At 36.5% G+C, this 19,361-nt stretch overlaps 1 protein-coding gene and 1 long non-coding RNA gene across 4 annotated transcripts; both read right to left on the reverse strand.

The window, feature by feature from the left end:
* Positions 1–230: 230 nt before the first annotated feature.
* Positions 231–6,908, reverse strand: LOC134813065 (uncharacterized). 2 transcript variants are annotated; one of them, XR_010159994.1, is made up of 4 exons: positions 5,910–6,035; positions 5,619–5,706; positions 1,646–1,780; positions 231–1,438 (listed from the first exon to the last, which is right to left on the reverse strand). It is a non-coding gene; the product is annotated as an uncharacterized LOC134813065 (long non-coding RNA). The 2 variants fall into 2 exon arrangements; XR_010159995.1 differs by lacking the exons at positions 5,619–5,706; positions 5,910–6,035 and adding an exon at positions 6,879–6,908.
* Positions 6,909–9,488: 2,580 nt separating this feature from the next.
* On the reverse strand, positions 9,489–17,317 carry LOC134812096 (adhesion G-protein coupled receptor D1-like). Of its 2 annotated transcripts, XR_010159891.1 has the most exons (17): positions 17,058–17,317; positions 16,722–16,910; positions 16,440–16,567; positions 15,972–16,164; positions 15,466–15,606; positions 14,319–14,492; positions 13,852–14,088; positions 13,638–13,709; positions 13,106–13,512; positions 12,488–12,666; positions 12,054–12,337; positions 11,607–11,728; positions 11,332–11,434; positions 10,920–11,079; positions 10,730–10,787; positions 10,357–10,491; positions 9,489–10,227 (listed from the first exon to the last, which is right to left on the reverse strand). XR_010159891.1 is itself a non-coding variant. In XM_063819278.1 (9 exons), the coding sequence occupies exons 1-9, from the start codon at positions 13,330–13,332 to the stop codon at positions 9,927–9,929; spliced, it is 1,569 nt and encodes a 522-aa protein (XP_063675348.1). In that variant the 5' UTR covers positions 13,333–13,415; the 3' UTR covers positions 9,489–9,926. The 2 variants fall into 2 exon arrangements, 1 of the variants encoding a protein (XP_063675348.1); XM_063819278.1 differs by lacking the exons at positions 13,638–13,709; positions 13,852–14,088; positions 14,319–14,492; ... (3 more) ...; positions 16,722–16,910; positions 17,058–17,317 and having other exon boundaries at positions 13,106–13,415.
* Between the last annotated feature and the right edge of the window lie 2,044 nt (positions 17,318–19,361).

The following is a 19,361-nucleotide window of genomic DNA, read 5'->3' on the forward strand; positions in this document are numbered from 1 at the left end:
GTGGGCAGGAAATTAAGCTCCGGCTTGATTCACGATGTCAATCCTTCGCAGCTCGGTGAGGCACAGTGGTGCATCTCGCCGATCTACCGAAGGATTGATGCATAACAACAAGACACGCGCTAAAGACGCGCATTTTCTGAGTGATGTTAACGATAGCTTTAAATTCACTGATGTCATTATTATTCAGCGTGACCGGTAATAGTTTAAAAATCAGAAGGAGAAAACACATGTTTAAATTACTAAAAAAGGAGTATCACTTTACAGGATTGAATTTAAATATAGTCATAATAGATAAGAGAGGAATTTGTTTCCCTTTGAATCAATCAAACTAGATGAATTGTTGTAAATACTTAGATCAAACTATCAATCTACAGGCTATCGTCAAACATGTTGCAAGGCGTCATCTTCAGTGACATAATAGATAAGAGTTTATTAACTATCATGCCAACTTTAGAGACGGTAACCACATTAAACTAAAGTTTTCCCAATCAAAATAAAGGGTTTATACAAAATAAAAGGTTTATGCACTAGACTGCGAGACAATTAACCTTATGCAATGCAGGTTAGTATAACTATAATATCGGACTGAGTTGAAATTTCTGAGAGCATGATACCCCAAAATAAATATATGCCTGTGTCTGGCAATAGCGTTCAGATGGCTTCCGAACTTGTGCGGATAAGATAATATAAAAAATACAAATAAACTATAATAACAATCTGAAAATTAATGTATCAGTACAGATCTTATACTCGAAATCAGGCACTTTCAAAACATTTCTCTTAAATTATCTTTCTTAACACCGTTCAATTGTAACTTTAAATTAAAATATTATGATGATCCGGACGATGATAAATATTAAATTACAACTGATTATATTTATGGATTTCGGCCTGTCGATGCTGGAAGCTGATCAGCTAATCGTTAATCGTTACCATGTGACAAGAATAGTATGATGAACCTCCCAATCAGTATCTATGTATCAAAAGAAAATATTGATCTAATTCAACTCGTCGGGAGCCCTTTTGAAACATCTCGAAGTTAGAGTGCAGAGTGCATGATTACTGATTATCAGCACGATTGGGTGAAACAAAGACGAAACCGTGTGTTGATTAGAATTAAAAGAGGAAGATATTTAGTGATAAATTGTGCACTCTTGCATTTAAGTTTTAATTGTTAGACTTGTTCGATGTAGGGCCTTTAATTTAACCTAATACTAATGCAGTTACTTAATACTTGGTAAGTCTAGGGAAAACAGGTGCTAGTTGTCGGAAATGAAATGGAGTCTGTTCCTGATCGAAGTTACATGATGCTGATAGATTTGATGCAGCTCAGCACTCAGCAGCCACTGTCTTCAAATAGAGTGTTCCAGTTCTGCAATCTGCAGTCTCAAATGTTTTCGCCCAGCTTTTCTTTTCATCGTGGTTATAGAAGACAGACCTGAAGAAATACTAGTATAATGATAATATAGGTAACACGTCCAGAATGAGTAAAATTGTATTATCGGCAAATTTACTTATGTGAAAACTCCCAACAGGGTGGCGCTGGCCCAGAAGTAACTGCACACAAGCAACCCTTTAATGATCACGCACGTAATTTGTGTGAAAATATGTAACTCATTTAACGAAGTCAGTGAAAAGAACCTACCTTTATTTACCAATGTCGATTTTTTGCTTGTGATGAAGTAGTCCTCGCAAATGTGAGATATGTATGTAGTTTGTTTTTAAAAGTAGGATTGTAGTCATAGTCGATGTATAGCGACGGTAGTTTACCAGCAGCTCCCTGTACAAATAGAAATGTGGTTTTTATATAATATTACTAGTTAAATTAATGAGTACAATGCAGGAATAAAAAAATGTGTCTTAAATGTTTTATATTAAATGTGTTATAATTATATTAACCACCTTATATTCGTATAATATGTACTCACAAACAATGATAGTCCCAACTGTTTTTAATTGCTTATAATTTAAACCTTCTTATTAAATAATTTAGATGACTGTGTCTGATCTAAAATTGCACGAGAAATAGAGAAAATTAGGTCTCAGACAGAACTCGACCGGGATATAACCGGCGCAGCCGGAATACCGGCTGGTATTTGGCGATTTTGTACCGGTACCGGCCGGGATTTTGGTTTTAGCCGGGATTTTTCAAAATAAATTCAGTTTTTCTCAACGTTAATTTGAGTCCAAAATTAACAAATCTGTGAACATTTTCCTAAAACATTTTGACGAAGTCATTGAACAATGGAGACTGGAGTCAATCTATATTTAACATAATCATGGGTGTACGAATTATGGACTTCTTTCTGACTTATGACTTAATTATTGTGACTAAGTGTCACGGCTCACGGTCTTGTGTTACCGAGGGACAAGTAAAACAGAGTTCTCCGGGTAAAGAAAGCATTAATAAATGCTATTCAGTATTCATCCTATTCAATTATTCAGGTAAGGTGATGTAAACTGTAAAGTGATAAGCTCCAACGTCAAACACCATGTTCAATTAAATAAGTTTAAGTAACCAATACCAGATCACAGGATTGTTATAGTTACGGAGACTGTTGGAAACGATGCAAACCAGGATCGGACTCCTATCAGAAATAGTCGACCACCGGTCCAGCCTCCCTCAAACTCAAATGCCCTACCACTACCCCAGACCACATCCACCTCTTCAGCCAGGAACAGCGCTCCCACTATACCACTACCAGCAGTTCCTACCGCCTCAGAGGATACACTGCACGTGCCCGTTATTCCTCATGCCTCGTCTTAAATGTCCAGTCCATGAATCCTAGTGCATCAAGTGCGAGTATATGGGAAGTGCCAAAAATCTCAGCTCTTATTCAGGAGAAATCCAAAAACCACTCGTTACCGTTTATTGCACTTACGGAAACGTGGCTCAAGTCCTACATGTCAGACAAATACAAAATGTGCATCACCTCTTTCTCCTGCTGAGCAGAACCTCCCCCTTAAAAGTAAACAAATCTGCATCGCCTCCCAACGACAATCCAGATATATTAAGCAGCAGAGACAATCATTTAAGGAGACTTCGATATCTATCAGGATCATGATTATACTGCCTGAGAACTCAGCACTTCAGGATGAAACATATAATATTTGGTTTTCTCGATTTCATTCATATTTAGACAGAAGTCCGTGTAGATAATTGGTTATAGAATAATTGGATATAATTGTATGCGAAGTTGTGTCTGCGAAAATATACGTGTGAACTGGTCATCCCGCAAATGCTGAAAAAGTAGATGTTACCTATCATAAAATAACCGCTCGCACCGTACAGTGTACACGACAGAGTTGTGACTGCGTTTACAAATTCTTTATCATATTGATGTGTTGCCATGGCAACCGAAACTCCATCGGAAGATCGGCCTGTAAGGCATAATCATGATAATACACAGTATCAAAACATTGCCATTGATATCATAGCAACATTCCAGAGATTAGATTATGTGTGTGTAAGAAAATGTATGTTATAGTATTATACAGTCTGCTAGAACATTCCGTTTACACATGGTGGCCGATAACAACTTGTTTAATTTATCTCCGAATTACACACAAATTTCTGAAAGTTTCGTAGACTTAAATCAATTACAGAGGGTGTGGCTATTGGCCAGCCCCTCTATTTCACTATTATGGTTGAAACTATAAGAATACAGATTATATTGTTACAGTGATTTTACAAAAGTCGAAACAGTAAACACCAATTTGTAGGATACTTTAAATCACACCAAAATTGGTCCCAGAATGCAATGAAATCTGATGGCGTCTTTTCAGTGAAAAAGAGGCCACACTCTCTGTAATTGATTAAAGTTTAAGAGACCTTTAGAAAATGAGTTATATAATTTGCAACTTAAACTAAGATAAATTGAGTATTTATACTCAATTTATCTTAGTTGCATGAGTAATATATATATACTACCCACTATACCACTACCAGCAGTTCCTACCGCCTCAGAGGATACACTGCACGTGCCCGTTATTCCTCATGCCTCGTCTTAAATGTCCAGTCCATGAATCCTAGTGCATCAAGTGCGAGTATATGGGAAGTGCCAAAAATCTCAGCTCTTATTCAGGAGAAATCCAAAAACCACTCGTTACCGTTTATTGCACTTACGGAAACGTGGCTCAAGTCCTACATGTCAGACAAATACAAAATGTGCATCACCTCTTTCTCCTGCTGAGCAGAACCTCCCCCTTAAAAGTAAACAAATCTGCATCGCCTCCCAACGACAATCCAGATATATTAAGCAGCAGAGACAATCATTTAAGGAGACTTCGATATCTATCAGGATCATGATTTTACTGCCTGAGAACTCAGCACTTCAGGATGAAACATATAATATTTGGTTTTCTCGATTTCATTCATATTTAGACAGAAGTCCGTGTAGATAATTGGTTATAGAATAATTGGATATAATTGTATGCGAAGTTGTGTCTGCGAAAATATACGTGTGAACTGGTCATCCCGCAAATGCTGAAAAAGTAGATGTTACCTATCATAAAATAACCGCTCGCACCGTACAGTGTACACGACAGAGTTGTGACTGCGTTTACAAATTCTTTATCATATTGATGTGTTGCCATGGCAACCGAAACTCCATCGGAAGATCGGCCTGTAAGGCATAATCATGATAATACACAGTATCAAAACATTGCCATTGATATCATAGCAACATTCCAGAGATTAGATTATGTGTGTGTAAGAAAATGTATGTTATAGTATTATACAGTCTGCTAGAACATTCCGTTTACACATGGTGGCCGATAACAACTTGTTTAATTTATCTCCGAATTACACACAAATTTCTGAAAGTTTCGTAGACTTAAATCAATTACAGAGGGTGTGGCTATTGGCCAGCCCCTCAATTTCACTATTATGGTTGAAACTATAAGAATACAGATTATATTGTTACAGTGATTTTACAAAAGTCGAAACAGTAAACACCAATTTGTAGGATACTTTAAATCACACCAAAATTGGTCCCAGAATGCAATGAAATCTGATGGCGTCTTTTCAGTGAAAAAGAGGCCACACTCTCTGTAATTGATTAAAGTTTACGAGACCTTTAGAAAATGAGTTATATAACTTGCAACTTAAACTAAGATAAATTGAGTATTTATACTCAATTTATCTTAGTTGCATGAGTAATATATATATACTCTCATTTTTTTAGAGCAAACGTAATTTAAATGGCTAAACACAATTCAATAAAATTTGGCTCGATCCGATTATCCAAACTATCAAATAAATGCGAAAATGAACCTTCTTTTGAAAACAATGAACACAAATATGTTTCGATTTGACAAATTTCTCGAACCAGTGGTGGTAGTAAGTCATACCAGAACCAATTATTTCAATTGGGCACTCAGTGACTGAGCTATTAATGCCAACGTTTGCACACTGACTTTTGGCCCACCCTGTATATTTATAATATACGGCTGGAAAAAATGTAACTGGATATCTGCCACAATGCTGCTATTATTAAGGTTAAAGTAACATTTAGCACATAAAGAAGTCTGGTTTGCTAGGTTTTAATTGGTCGTATAATAACAAATAAAAATGAGTTAAGACTACAAAAACGGTCGATAGAACCTAATTATAATACCTGCATCGAGAACTCGACTTCAATGCACTGATAGCGTTGGTACTAACATTCTATCAAATTATGTCATATCTTGAGACTTGATAGCTGCCTGAAACAGTTTTGAGTCAACATTATCGTGATATTCTAGAAATTGAAACCAATTCTCAACTTTAAAAAAGCAGGTTTCAATAAATGCCATAGAATTAAATTCTACCTTTTTAAATTTTAAGAATTTGTTGATTCATTAAAATTCTGTCTCAATTAATATATAAGGGTACATGCAATGTATTTCGACACGCACTGTAGACTCACTTATTGGATTCGTGCTAGATGCTGTGTACGTCACCCTCTTAACCACCTCTATGGCGAAGATGAGGATGGTAAGTGCAAGTACAGTAATGTGAGGAGAGGATGGGTATCATTTAGCACATTTTTGCTGTAGGTTTAAAGTAGCTCTTAGTCAAGGAGTATATAAATGACGGCACGACAAGGTTCTGCAACAGATCTCTGAACATGTTATCTTGTGAGCGCCGAGTGAACACTTATAAGAACAAGGCCAGCGATGTAAGACAGTATCATTGACTTAGTCCATGCTGGGAGGAAAAAAGCAAGTACAGACGACCGAAAGGAGTCGTGGTTTGGGATCCTGAGTGGGTCTCGATATTGGATAGTGCTTTTATATATCGGACCTTATGATATTCTCAAGGTCACCAAGACGGCACAGTCTTATGGCGGGAGGTAACGGTACCATCTAAAGAGCAGATTGCTGAATCATACAAGTAAAAACTCTACCGGTACAGCAGTCTTACAGCAGACTGAGATTCAAGCGAAAGAATTGTGCTGTTATAATTATGCGGTTAAAGTTCTAGCACCGGGAGTAGTTGTTCACGGTTTGGAGAGAGCTGAGTAGGCTAGTACGGGATAGAAGGGAAGAAGCAGCTCACTGTTCCAGATGGATCTACTTCTTATCAAGGAAGAAGGAGTGGTAGGTATAGTAAGGAAGATTGGAGCCTAAGAGTTAACTTAACATCTAGAGGTACCACAAACTTTATCTCGTCGCCAATTGCGAGCTTTAACGGGTTTCCTCAAGTGACTCGATAGTTTAATTGTGACAAATCATGATACGAACTTTGATGAACCCATAATAGTATAGTGCAATAATACTATGATAGTATTCTCATAAGTTCTACCCTTGCAACCGAGTACAATGTACATACTAAGTGATATCAAGCTGCAATCTAAAATTTATTAATTGAATCTCAAAATAACTTCAAATTTTACCTAATAATTGCGACATCGTTGGAAGTGAGAAATAAAATACATTAAATTTTAATCCAATTCTGCGAGAGAATATTTGCCCAGACAGCTGACAAGAATGTATTACCATACTTCCTGTAAATGTGGTAGTTATTAGGTCATATCAAACTTGAAAATTATGTCAAAGTTTTTCTCAGTCTCTGGTGTCAATCACCAGTAGAGTGCCCAGCCGCACCAAAACAACCTGCGATTTTTACGTGGGAAACATCGTATAATACACATGCTATACACTCTAGTTTTATAGCAGCTACTGATATCATGCGGCAGTATTAATAAGCATACAAATTCAGCGCAAAAATTGTAAAGACGACACAAATTCATGCGGGATGTTAATAAATGTGTCCATGTTGAACTCAAACTCCGACAGAATAATATTTCAAATCGGATATATTATAATTAATCAAATGGTATCTGCTCATGTTCCGTCTATATAAACTACAAAACTTAATAAATTAGTGAAGTTCTGAAACAAAGATCACGACTAGGTTTTATCAAAATTGAAAAGAAAACCGATCGAAGTGCACTAGAGATATAGTTTAAGTTTAAAGGGTCATCATTACTAAAATCTCTTCCTAGCTCCTAGCAATCAAGTTGTTAATCCTAGTTCTACACCTAAACAAGTACAAAATTACAGCCTTACATTTTGAAATTTTTCGATATCCAGCTCAACATAAGACTTCGATACCAATAATGCATAATGGGTACATACCGATGATCGGTGTTCGTAAATATTTGATTATTTATAGTATTGAAGTTTAAAATCTTCCTAATTATGTAAGAATAACAAAAGGAATCACGTACTAGTGTGCTGTTACGAAAAACAACTATTTAATAAAAATAAATTAACAGTATTCGAGTACAAAATTAAAAATACAAACTCCAACATAATCGACAGACAAACTCAATAAATGAAGATTTCGTCGTGAAACGAGCTATATATACAGCTATAACGTAGCGCTCGACTCCAGTCTGAACCAAAATTAAGTCGCGTTCGTAGGAAATTGACCACCAGCTGCTGGTGGTTCGAATGTTGGTTTGCACACTACTGTGGTTGCGAGAAGCATTATTTGATGCGCGCGCGACCCAGTAGTGCATCGCGCTACAAAGCTCCGGCTGACCTTCAGAGCAGTAACCCCATTAGCGGACAAAATGAAAGTCTTGTTAAGACAACAATACAACTTCAAATTTGACGGTCAGCAGCAGGGGGATATCAATAATGATAATGGAGGGGACATTAGCGATAATGAGAATGAGAATACGCTTTAATGAAGATTTGACTTATTATTGCTATAGATTTATTTTCCTTTAAAAACTAGACGTGTCTTTTTTTCTATTTCTGAGTAATATCAGTAACTGTAAATTGAAATAACTTCTTTAACAAGTAACAAAAACAGTAATTTCGGTTGAAAATTTGTTGACCTCTGAAAAAAAACTTGAAAGGTCGGCCACCGGTAAATACATGACCGGGATAATTTGGCGGGTTTTGGGAAAGTCCGCCATATTTTTCCCGGTTATTAATTTTCCCAGTCATAAATTAACCCGCTATAATATTCCCGAGTAAGGTAAACTTAAAGGATAGCCCTAAGACATCAGACATGTTCGTGTGGCCAGAAATACTCGGCAAACCATGCGCTCATCTGCAAACTCGGTGGGTATGTGTCACTGCGGCACAACTCGTTGAGAGACACCTTTGCAGTACTAATGAGAACTGTGAAATGCAAGGATGTGCAGACTGAGCCAGTTCTACTTCCAGTTGATGGTCTAGAGTTACCAAAGGGAACAGTCCTAGGAGACCAAGCTAGGCTGGACATTTCTGCAAGATCGATTTGGAAAGCTTCAGAGAGGGCATATTTTGATGTAAGGGTATTCCATGCCCCAGCCCCCTCCAATGCAAGCAAATCGATCCCAGCTATGTACCAGTCCCATGAAAATGAGAAGAAAAGGTGTTACAATGCAAGGGTTCTGGAAGTAGAGAAAGGAAGCTAAGCTTCACGCCGTTAGTTTTCTCAACATCTGATGGAATGGGTGGTGAAGCTGAAAGACTAGTAAAGAAGCTTGCTAGCAAGATGGAATACCAAACAGGGCAAAGGTATATTTTCATTGAAAAATTTCTTGTTTCATTGATGTCTTGTGAGAATTGTTAAGGGTGGCCAATTAATTAAAGGTGACGTGTCACGGTGTCAGTTACCCAGTCAATTTTGTTGACGAGATACACAAAATGCTTGATAACTTCGTCATTTCTAGTAATTCCTGTAGCCTCATTTTTCAAATCAGATGCAACATTTAATAACGAATAATCTACCGTCACTGAAAAAATTAGGCGTCCAGCATCAAGCGACAAGAATGTTCAGAAAAAACAATATAGGTGTTTTATTATTGAATGGGTGTGGTCTAAAATATTCGAATTTTCAAATTTTGGCGAGGGAATCCTCGAACAAGTAGGTACAGTGTGCCATCTGCAAAGCAACAACTCTCAAATATAAAACACGGCGGAGGTATAAGACCCAACGTCTGCACACTAACTTTTGGCCCCCAGCCCCTGTATTTAATTGTTCATTTGAATGACCTTTCTTTAAACAAATAAAAACTGTTAATACATTTTACTCCTAGCTGTACATAATCATTATAAAGTATTCCTTGCCATGGCTATAACATCGTTAGTAGGCTCATATCCAATGTCATCAATATTAAAATCGTACATTTCACATAAAATTGAAAATATAAACAATAAACAATAAAAGTATAGTCAAATAAAAAATTACACAGAGCATATTTGTTATGCTGTCCTATTTTCGTATTAAAATTAAAAACAAACTTAAAATTACTGCCAGTTCTCCACAATTCCATGATGCATAACAGCAAAATAAACAAAATGTCTGGTGAAGGTTCGTCCATGGTTCGTTCAGTGGAGTTGTGCAGTGCTTGCTCAATTTTAGAAGATCTTCTGACACCAGTAAAAAACTGTGTTTTACATTATGGCCAACTAGGTCAATTGCTAAGGGTCACTGGTTCTCATTCTAGAGTTTCTCTAGTGTCTGATGTTTTTAATGTGTATGCATATGTTGACCTCGTCGATGGACCAATCTCTCTAAATGACTTCCTTATGGCAGCCTTTGTCATAGGGTTGAAAATTCCAAATAAGCACAATAAGAAGAGTCCTGACAATCCATTGATGACAACAAACATAATCTCAAAAGCCATAGAAAAGCTAGCGACAAGTCCTATTAGATATCCAGCACCCAGCATGGTGTTGAGAGTGAAAATCATTTTTAGCTGCGACAAAACTTGTGCTCTTTTGGAACCACCTTCTGACCTTAAAGAATTGATCAAAATTAATAATTTCTTGTCCTAAATAATTTTCTTTTTTTGCGAGAAAAAGGTTGATTTAAATATACAAAGGGTAATAAAAGTAAACAATTTTCTTTCAAAACACTTTGCTTACTTGGTCATGCTTTTTCGAACCATTTTCCAAACCACTCTTCCAAACATGACAGTGTTTATAAGAAGAACACATAGTACAGGTATGGTTAAGAAGTACGAATTGTAAGGTGCTATCAAAAATCCATTAGAGGTGCAACTGAAAATGTAAGTCAGTTAGCCAAACTGATATCAGTGGGCCATATTGCAACAAGCATCAAAAATTAGTCCTATGACATGGGATATTTTCTGTGATTAAGCAGTTTGTGATATATGCCGGAAATATGTAAGCACTGGCATGATGAATTGCACGATGTTTGTTTAGGACCAATTCTACTAAAACGCAAGTTCATCCTATCAATATTTTTACCATTTTTGTGACCATAACAGTTACCTACCTGTAATGATCCATTTCAGTTATTCCTGCGTACAGTCCAACTAAAGTGCCTGTTGTACCTGAAAATATTGTATTTACTTATATTATTTATTTTTGGAAATTGTTCTATTTAGTTGAGGAGTGTTACATTTTTCTCTTAACTGCTTTGAATAGATACAGTAATTACAATTTTAAATATAGCATGAACTTACCCCAACAAAATAGTGCGACCTTGATAACAATATGGCTGACATGAGTGTCAAAGACTATGACAATGGCTAGGTAAACTGATAAAGCTTCTGCAAACATGGCCAAGAAGCAAGCCAGCGTTATCCAGTGCACCAAAAATCCAATAGCTTTGCATTGTGCACCCTGAATGGTATATGGTATTGGTTATCTTAATTTAATGTTATATTATGCACAGTTGGAATATAGGATGACTGAACATTTAGTTCACAAGTTATTGAGTTATAACTGAGAACCGCCTTTTAATAACCTTATATTCTGCTATTTTGTCACCATAAAGATTCAAAATTAGTTTTCTTATTACCTAAAAAGTGATATCAACTAATTACTAAACTAATAACTGGTTAATCATTCCTGACCATGTAAAATAACGATTACCTCCAGTTCAACAACATCGAGTGTAAGGTATCCGGTATACTGAAGAAGGAGTGCCACAGCCAGGATACAATGCATCTTGAAGCTCTGGAGCTTTCTTAAACCTCTGTAATATAACAAAATGTAGATTTAGTTAGGGAGGAATAAATCAAATAAAGATTTCTAAGATTTCTAGCTGTTGTTAACATGAAGTAAGATCTTGCTACATCAAGAATGCTGTAAAGCTTGAAATAATATATAATAATATGGAAGAATTTTAAGAAAATGAGCTTAGTTACCTAATACTGAGGATGATGACAATAAATATAATGCAACTTATTATAGAGGCTGAGAAACAAATAACTTCTATCCACCACACCACTTGGTTGACAGGCTCCACCACATCTGTTTGTTTAAAACTCTGTGGGATAGCATGTTAAAAAAGACATGAGTAAAGGACAAAGGTGGGTAGGTGATGTAAGTTTGATTTGACACATGACAGTGATTCTGGAATTTGATTGGCCGAGGCAGCAGGCTGATTGGTGAAGCATTTTAGTGTGTCATAAAAATGGTAGCATTTCCTACTTCCATTAAATTTATTTTGTTTAGTGCGATGGCCGATGATATTTTGTAGACATATTGTGTGATGATGCGATGCCATCAATTTTATTTTACTTTACTTTACTTTTAAACTCTATTAACCACATAAAACTTGTCCCAGAATAGTTAGCAATTTAGATATATACCAGAATTGATGTAAATGGTGTGGCATGGTTGCAGAAGCAAGCTTTCACTGCTGGGTCGTATCTGCAACCGTAGTCGTCCCAAAAGGTGTCATTCCAAAATACACACTGTATTGTCTGAGAATCATTCACTGTCCATTTTTGCATCTCCTCAAACTCGAGTTTTATCTCCTCTGAATTCTCCACTTTTATTCCAGAGAAATGTAGATCTGATATGACTGCCATCTTTTCATCCTTTTCCACCGCTTTGAAAAGCTTGGCAGTTTTATACACTACCAAATATGCTCCTGTAATGTCGATAAATTTTGTTATCAATTTTCAGATTATTCAAGTAGATTTTATTCTATTTATCTGGCCTTTAGCTCATGCATCAGATCATTGTTGATAAGCTGCATTGCTGATACTTATACTTATATGAATATATTATAATATGTTACCATTTGTTTGTGAAGTCAGGCTTTTTGGAATTTCAATATTGGTGTCGATGCTAGATACTGTAGCTGGTTTGTTCGCATCAAACTTAATTGTTAAAATGTCCACATTTTTGGTGAATATTTTCTGTTCAGTGTCGGATTCAGCTATTGACTTGGCCATTTTCGTCATCAAATTCTTTAAGCTGAAAATGATAAGGATAATTATTAAAATCGATAATATTAACTTTGATTTTACACCGAGTTTGTGTAACCAAACAAAGTCAATCCAATCCCACATCATGTCATAGTTTCACTGCAACTTAAAGGTGATGGCTTCAGTGGCGTAACGAAGGGGGGGGGGGGGGCGCGGGCATATTAGGGGGTGCAAAATCGTTGTTTAAATGTGGGATAAAACTGTGCGTTTTGCTCTAGAAACACACTTTTTTAGAGATTTTATAGGTGTATCCTCTAAAATAATCTAATTTGTTCAAATTTAGGGAGGGGCGCCAATAGGGGAGAGGGCGCCAACAGGGGGCGCTCTTTCAGTGGGGGGGGGGGTGGGGGGGGGGCCAACAGGCAACATTACGCCACTGTCTGGCTTGCTCTTTTGCAGTGAAACTCTTATTTTATTATATAAATTACCTTGATTTGCTTTTGTTTAAGGTTTCATCACTTGCATCCAATAAATTGCTGCTTATGTCAACAAATGATTGAGAATTCTCTGGTTTGGTATGACTCTCAAGTTCTTTCAAAGCATTCACAGTGGCTTCAACTCCCGAACTTGATACTTCCTCCATACTGTTTGTCATCTCTTTTAGATTATCTGCAAACGCAACAGCATTTTCCTCTGTTACCTTAGTTGACGTCATTTGACGTATTTCTATATCCTTCTTTGTTGCACATTTCGTATAGTCAGGTGTTTCCCAATACGCATCTATTGAATCCACTGGAGCATCTTCGGTGAGCATAAGAAATGTCATCTGAAGTCTTGTAAAAGCACCTGCTCGTACTAATTTCTCCTACCTCAACTGTACTCCATTCAAATTGCCCTGTGATTTTGTTCATTAACTGACACGATTTTGAATTTAAAATATTACTATTAGTTCTTGAAATCGTGCCTTTCAGATTACAGATTTTGGTGTTCAGTGGCCTTGGACGAACTTCGTGAGCTTACCATAAATTCCGTCGGATCTTTCTTCGGAGGTGCACCTTGGTTTTGGTTCAACTGTAGTCATTGTTGTTGAACCTGTGATGATGGTTGTAGGTGAGATTCGTGTGAAAAATGAGAGAAATTGAGTGCCAACATTTTAAAAGATTTTTCATCAAACTATGATCGTATTAATATTCGTATGTTATGGTGGTACTTGAAGCAATAAAAATCACGCTACCGTCACCAGGGAATATAGGTATGGTTCTAGAAGGTTCTGGTGCATCAGTGGCGGGTTGGACAGTTGTTACTTGTTTCACTGTTGATACTTGTTTCACTGTTGTAACTTGTTTCACTGTTGGTCCCTTTGTCGTAAGTTTTTCTGTCGGAATTTTAGTTGTGTGTTTTTTTGTTGCAATTGGCTTTTCAGTCGAGGTTTCTACAATGGGTTCATCTGAAGGGTTTTCCTCGCAGTCATCTGTAAAAGTTTTCATTTTTTATTTTCTTAACCAAAGAGTGATTCATCATTAAATTTCCTTACAACATCATGATTTATACTCATGAAGGTGGAACATATTTTGTAATAAGTTGTATAGGCAGTATTGTGATGAAATCTTCGTAGTTCTTCTACATCATGGAACATATTTGATTAGTCTCATGGAAAAAAGGACCTGGGCACTAAGTGTCAGCTACTGGTGAACAACTCACCCCTCATACAAGTGCAGAATGTCTGGCCAGTCTCAGTTCCAGTGAATATGGGAGGACAAGCTTTGCAGAATGTTGCATTCTTCAAGTTTTGATAATATCCAGCAGGACAATCCGAGCATTGCAAGCTTGCTGAAGAAGTGTCCAGATATGTCCCTTCTTTGCAGATGCGGTTATCTGAAAATATCAGGTGTAATCAATAGAGATGCTTGATTACGGTAAAGTGTAATTGCTGATATTATGTATCGAGTTCGATGAATGGTTATTGTTAGCCGCAAGTGCTTAAATGGTACCTCAATGCGAACATTCACCATTGCCTACTGCTAACAAGAATTTTCTGAGAATATAGAAAAATGACCCTGTCTCATTAAAATCATCCACTAACCATAATGGCAGTACTCATATTTACTCAATAAAATTAACTTTGAGCTACGCGGTAACATTTTTCCTCAAGTCATATTTCTAGTTCACGAAAATTGGGTTTTTTTCAATCTTATGAAAAGCTATGATTGAAGGAATGAAGAATGTATTTTTTCTCTCATCCATTGATGAGAAAAAGTTTGAAATGTGATATTCATTACACGTCTGGACGAACAACTCCCCTGTTACCTGGTCCCGAGGTAACTTTCAATACCTTCCTAACCCACTCTGAAACGATGAATTTGGTATTTTCATAATTTGTAGTTCCTTGGAAAGAGTTCTGGTTGATCCTCTTGAGCCGTCTTCCTTTTTACTGGTCTTATTCTTGTCTGAATTTGCTGTTTTTGTTGTACTGATACTAGTGTCCTCTAATTTGGTATAGAGAAAGGTAGGTTCACATGATCCCAATCCTCCGTATTTGTATCAAATAACTTGTCATATACCCCATTAGCGCCTTATATGTGTCGTATTGGGACGAAATACTGCTCGATATGTACTTAAATCACCACTAATTACTCAAATCACCACTAATTGCGATATATGAGCTATGATAAATCACAGCACGATCTAATAGTGAAACGTTTGGGGAAAGAAGAGGTTCGGTATATGAGGTACCCGCTATAGAGAGGCACGGTATAAAGCCTTATTCTTCAGGGCTTGAAGTATGCAGGCTTGAAGTATGCAGCCGGATTTCAGTTTTATGTAAATTTAAATTTACTAAATAAATTACCCATTATCTGTTCGTTCAGGACATGAGGTGAGCTGTATCTGAAAGGTCCATCCACGACCCAGTTCCTATTATCCCAGCTTATCAATGGCTCCGCAGTCGTATCTGTCGTTTCAAAAACATTGACATTGTAGAGGGTGCAATCTGTGGAAATATTGTTGGGTAGTTTTTTTTTGGAGGAGCATGTTACGCCGTAGAAGAGATGTGTGTGATGACGGCCACTCCAACGACTAGGAGGAGACCTTTTCATGTAGCATGTATGTGTTATTTTGTTAGTACCGTGACATGTTGATGTCCTCCTTCTGATCAATTTTTTAAGAAATTTAAACATTGCTAAGTTTACGTTACAATTGGTGTTCAGCATAAAAGTGATCCCATCACCACTTATACAGTACAGCTTTAGTAAGTACGTAACAATTACAGTATATTATAGCTCTTTGTTTTATTTTCATGAATTATATGTCGTAAATTAAACCTAACGTCTTAGCAAAAAACGAATGTTTAGTTACCTGATTCTGCTATGAATGATATAATAAACTTCGCGTCGATAGATATTGGGGTGAAAGATGTATAGTCCCCAGAAGAAACATCCATAAGTTTGATATCCTCAGCAGTTGCTATCAGTTTCCTTTCAATTAGTTCTACTGGTTCCCCTTCTCGTAGAAACAAATAAATTGTTATCTCGTTGTCAAAGATCTCCAGCTGCAAAGTTTTGGGGTCAATTACTGGAATGTGGTAGCTCTTCAAAATCACGTTACATAACTACAAATTACAAATTACACGTCATCCCACGTCTATTATAACTCATAATTGAAGGAAGATAACGTAATGACGTCATATGATAAGAATTAACGATTAAAAGTCCTGACTGAAATAGAAATGACGTGATAAGTTTCCAGATATCCACGTTTGTAATACATGCTAAATTGTAGCATATTACAAATGTGATTATCTGGATTTGAAAAATCGTTAATTACCTGGACCATAGTGCTAGAAGAAACGAAAAACGTAACAGTTATTCCATTTGTTCCAACAATTGCATCAATGGTGTGCATGATGGTCGTACTCTTTAAAAGTACTTTGTATTCTCCTGCGTTCTCATCATCTAAAAAATCGGTTAATACTAATTATTTGAAGCCAAATTCTTCCTAAAAGTACACAGTATTAGACGGCATAAAGTATAAACTATAAATCCTACAAAAACAAGGTTTGTTTACGTTAATCTGATAAGTTACCTTTTAGTTTTAAGTAATAATTACCTCTATTTTCACACAGCAGGACACGAGCAGCTTCGACAGAACACTTCCTTATAATCCAGCCATTGAGTGAAAACTTAGCACATCTTGTGGAGGGTATTTTAACTTTCCAGTTGTTGTATAACAATGGATAGCCATCCAGCCACCGGCCCGCTTGGTAGTTCAACCAGGCATGTCTCCAATTTGCGTTTACTGAGGTTGACACAGTTTCAAAATCATCTATTGTGTAACAGAAGGGTGCTGTTAAATTCGGCAGGTTAAAAAGTCAAGACTTCAAAGTACGTAATTTAATTAAATTCTTAAATAAATACTTTACTAAATTCTTGCTAAGAAATTTACCTGAACATTCCTCCGATCTGACTAGTGCTTTAAGCCCAGTCTCCTCCTGCTCATTTCTTATTGTGACCAGCTTCCTCCCGCCATCCTCGCACAGCTTTTGAGCTGTCGTGAAATCTATCTTAGTCTTCAAGCACTTGAAGTAGAACTCAGTCGACTGGATGCAGGTGAAATATCCGAAAAGGAGTGATGTGAGGACCTTCAGATATGTCATTCCATGGACAAGTTCTCTGTGTGTTGTCTATATTATGTTCATAGTATCTGGTATGATTTGGTAATTGGTTATGATGTACTCTGCGGGGCACCCCTCGACCTCAGACTTTTCAACCAAACCATGTTCCAAACTTTGAAAATCTATTAAGTAATACCTTGCCTTTTCCCAAATCAAAGCCTAAATATAATGTATAGCGTTAATGCGATGATTTGCATCCTCGTATTGTCAATCTAAAACAACAACAAACTTCGTAATCTACAAAGAACTATGCAAGAAAAACGACGTTATAACTTTCCAATAACTAAGTCTTGCCTTTCAAAGAACAATAGAGTCACATACATAAAGTTGTAGATACATATGTGACGTGGACCCACCAGAAGGTCTAACCTCATGAAAACAAGGTTACACTACCAAGTCTAGTTTGGAAACAAAGACATTGCGTTGTGAACTTCTTTGTGATCGTAAGCATTGGAGCATTGTATCGACAATGATTTGTCATGTTATTATATCATTCAGGAGATCAATGACATAATATGAGAAAGCAAGTGTAGGATATCTAGTATTGGTCTCTATTTGTAAGCTACTGTTACTCCTTTATTTAAAGAGTCATGAACCTCTGAAAAGTGAAAACAGTAGTTAAGGTAACGGATCATACTGAGCGTACTGTCTAACGCACGGAGGTAACTATCAACAATTAAAGCAAATAGAAATAAACCCACATTTTTGGTACGAATAAAAGTCTATGCATATTACATATAAATGAAGAGATATTCTTAGCTATAAAGAAATTCAAATTATGTGAACTATTACGGTGACATAGTACTCAATATAATTACATCAGTTGCTAGACGGTATCAGATTAGGTAACTAAAGCCCTGGTTGCTAGGTAACTAGGGATTCTTAGCTCAAGTTACTAAAATCAAATTTGTTTTTAATTAGAATCTCGAATGAAGTGTGATATAAGTAGACTTTTGGTGGTGCAATCTGTTGTTAGTTGTGTCACGTGTTAGTTGTGTCACGTGTTAGTTATGTCACGTGTTAGGTGTGTCACGTGTTAGTTGTGTCACGTGGATAAACCGTATGAGCGGATTAGAATCTGCAAAGTCTCTTTCCCTCCCAAAAGGACAGATTGAGTAACCACCTAAAGTAACCAATTACAACATGTCTATTGTCTATTTAAATTCTTTATTGACGACATGCGACAGGTACAGCGTGTAACGTGTTATTAAAGTGCATCAAAAGCACATTTTGGGCGTTAAAATCAAACCTTAAAAAGCATCTGTTAACAACTAAAGCTCTTACAAGCCTCAATGTCTAATATTTCGTCCGTTGTGTATTTAAAATCTACAAAAATACAGACGATATTTGACAGTAGGTATCGTGGCAAGCGGAAGAAAAATTTTAAACAAAATTTGTAGATTGTCCACTCAGTGCTGATTATTATTATTATTCCATTTTAAATGATCGTAATAAGTGATGCGCACTATCCCTATACCGACACTGCACAGTAGAACAAAATGACAGATTTTGACGACGAACTGACAGATTATTATGCTATTCGACCTGGTACCTACTTATTATAAGTATCCGCTGTTAAGTCGCCGAGACGTGAACAGCAAGTGAAGAAGATCAATTATCTGACTAAAAGGTAATTTGAACAAAACTTTAATCTGCTTAAACGGGCTTCCTGTCTGGAGGACAATGCAATAAGTTAATAATGTCTCAAATTATGTTTGTTAATTTTGCACGATGGATTGGACGAGCGTCATCCTCAACTAAGTTAATGACCTCTGAATTTCATTATCTGTCTATCCAGTTTAGGTCAAGTCAGTGGAAAACTACAATAATAGGATGAAAGTCCCCTGTTTTGTTTTTAATTAAATAGTTAAACTTTTCAACAGTGAATGTTAACAATGGGGCTCTGTGTGTACTACCCTACATTTTAGATTTAATTTTAATCAAAAGCTCATCAAGTGCAAGCAGGGTTTATACCGATCTATTGTCTGACACAAATATCAATGATAAATTGCTGTATAAAATTTGGCTTTACTTATTATACTTTTATTACTTATTTATATTTTATTGACGATAAA

Source organism: Bolinopsis microptera, chromosome 3, assembly GCF_026151205.1.
Source record: "Bolinopsis microptera isolate Bmic1 chromosome 3, MBARI_Bmic_1.0, whole genome shotgun sequence".
Classification (NCBI taxonomy): Eukaryota; Metazoa; Ctenophora; class Tentaculata; order Lobata; family Bolinopsidae; genus Bolinopsis; species Bolinopsis microptera.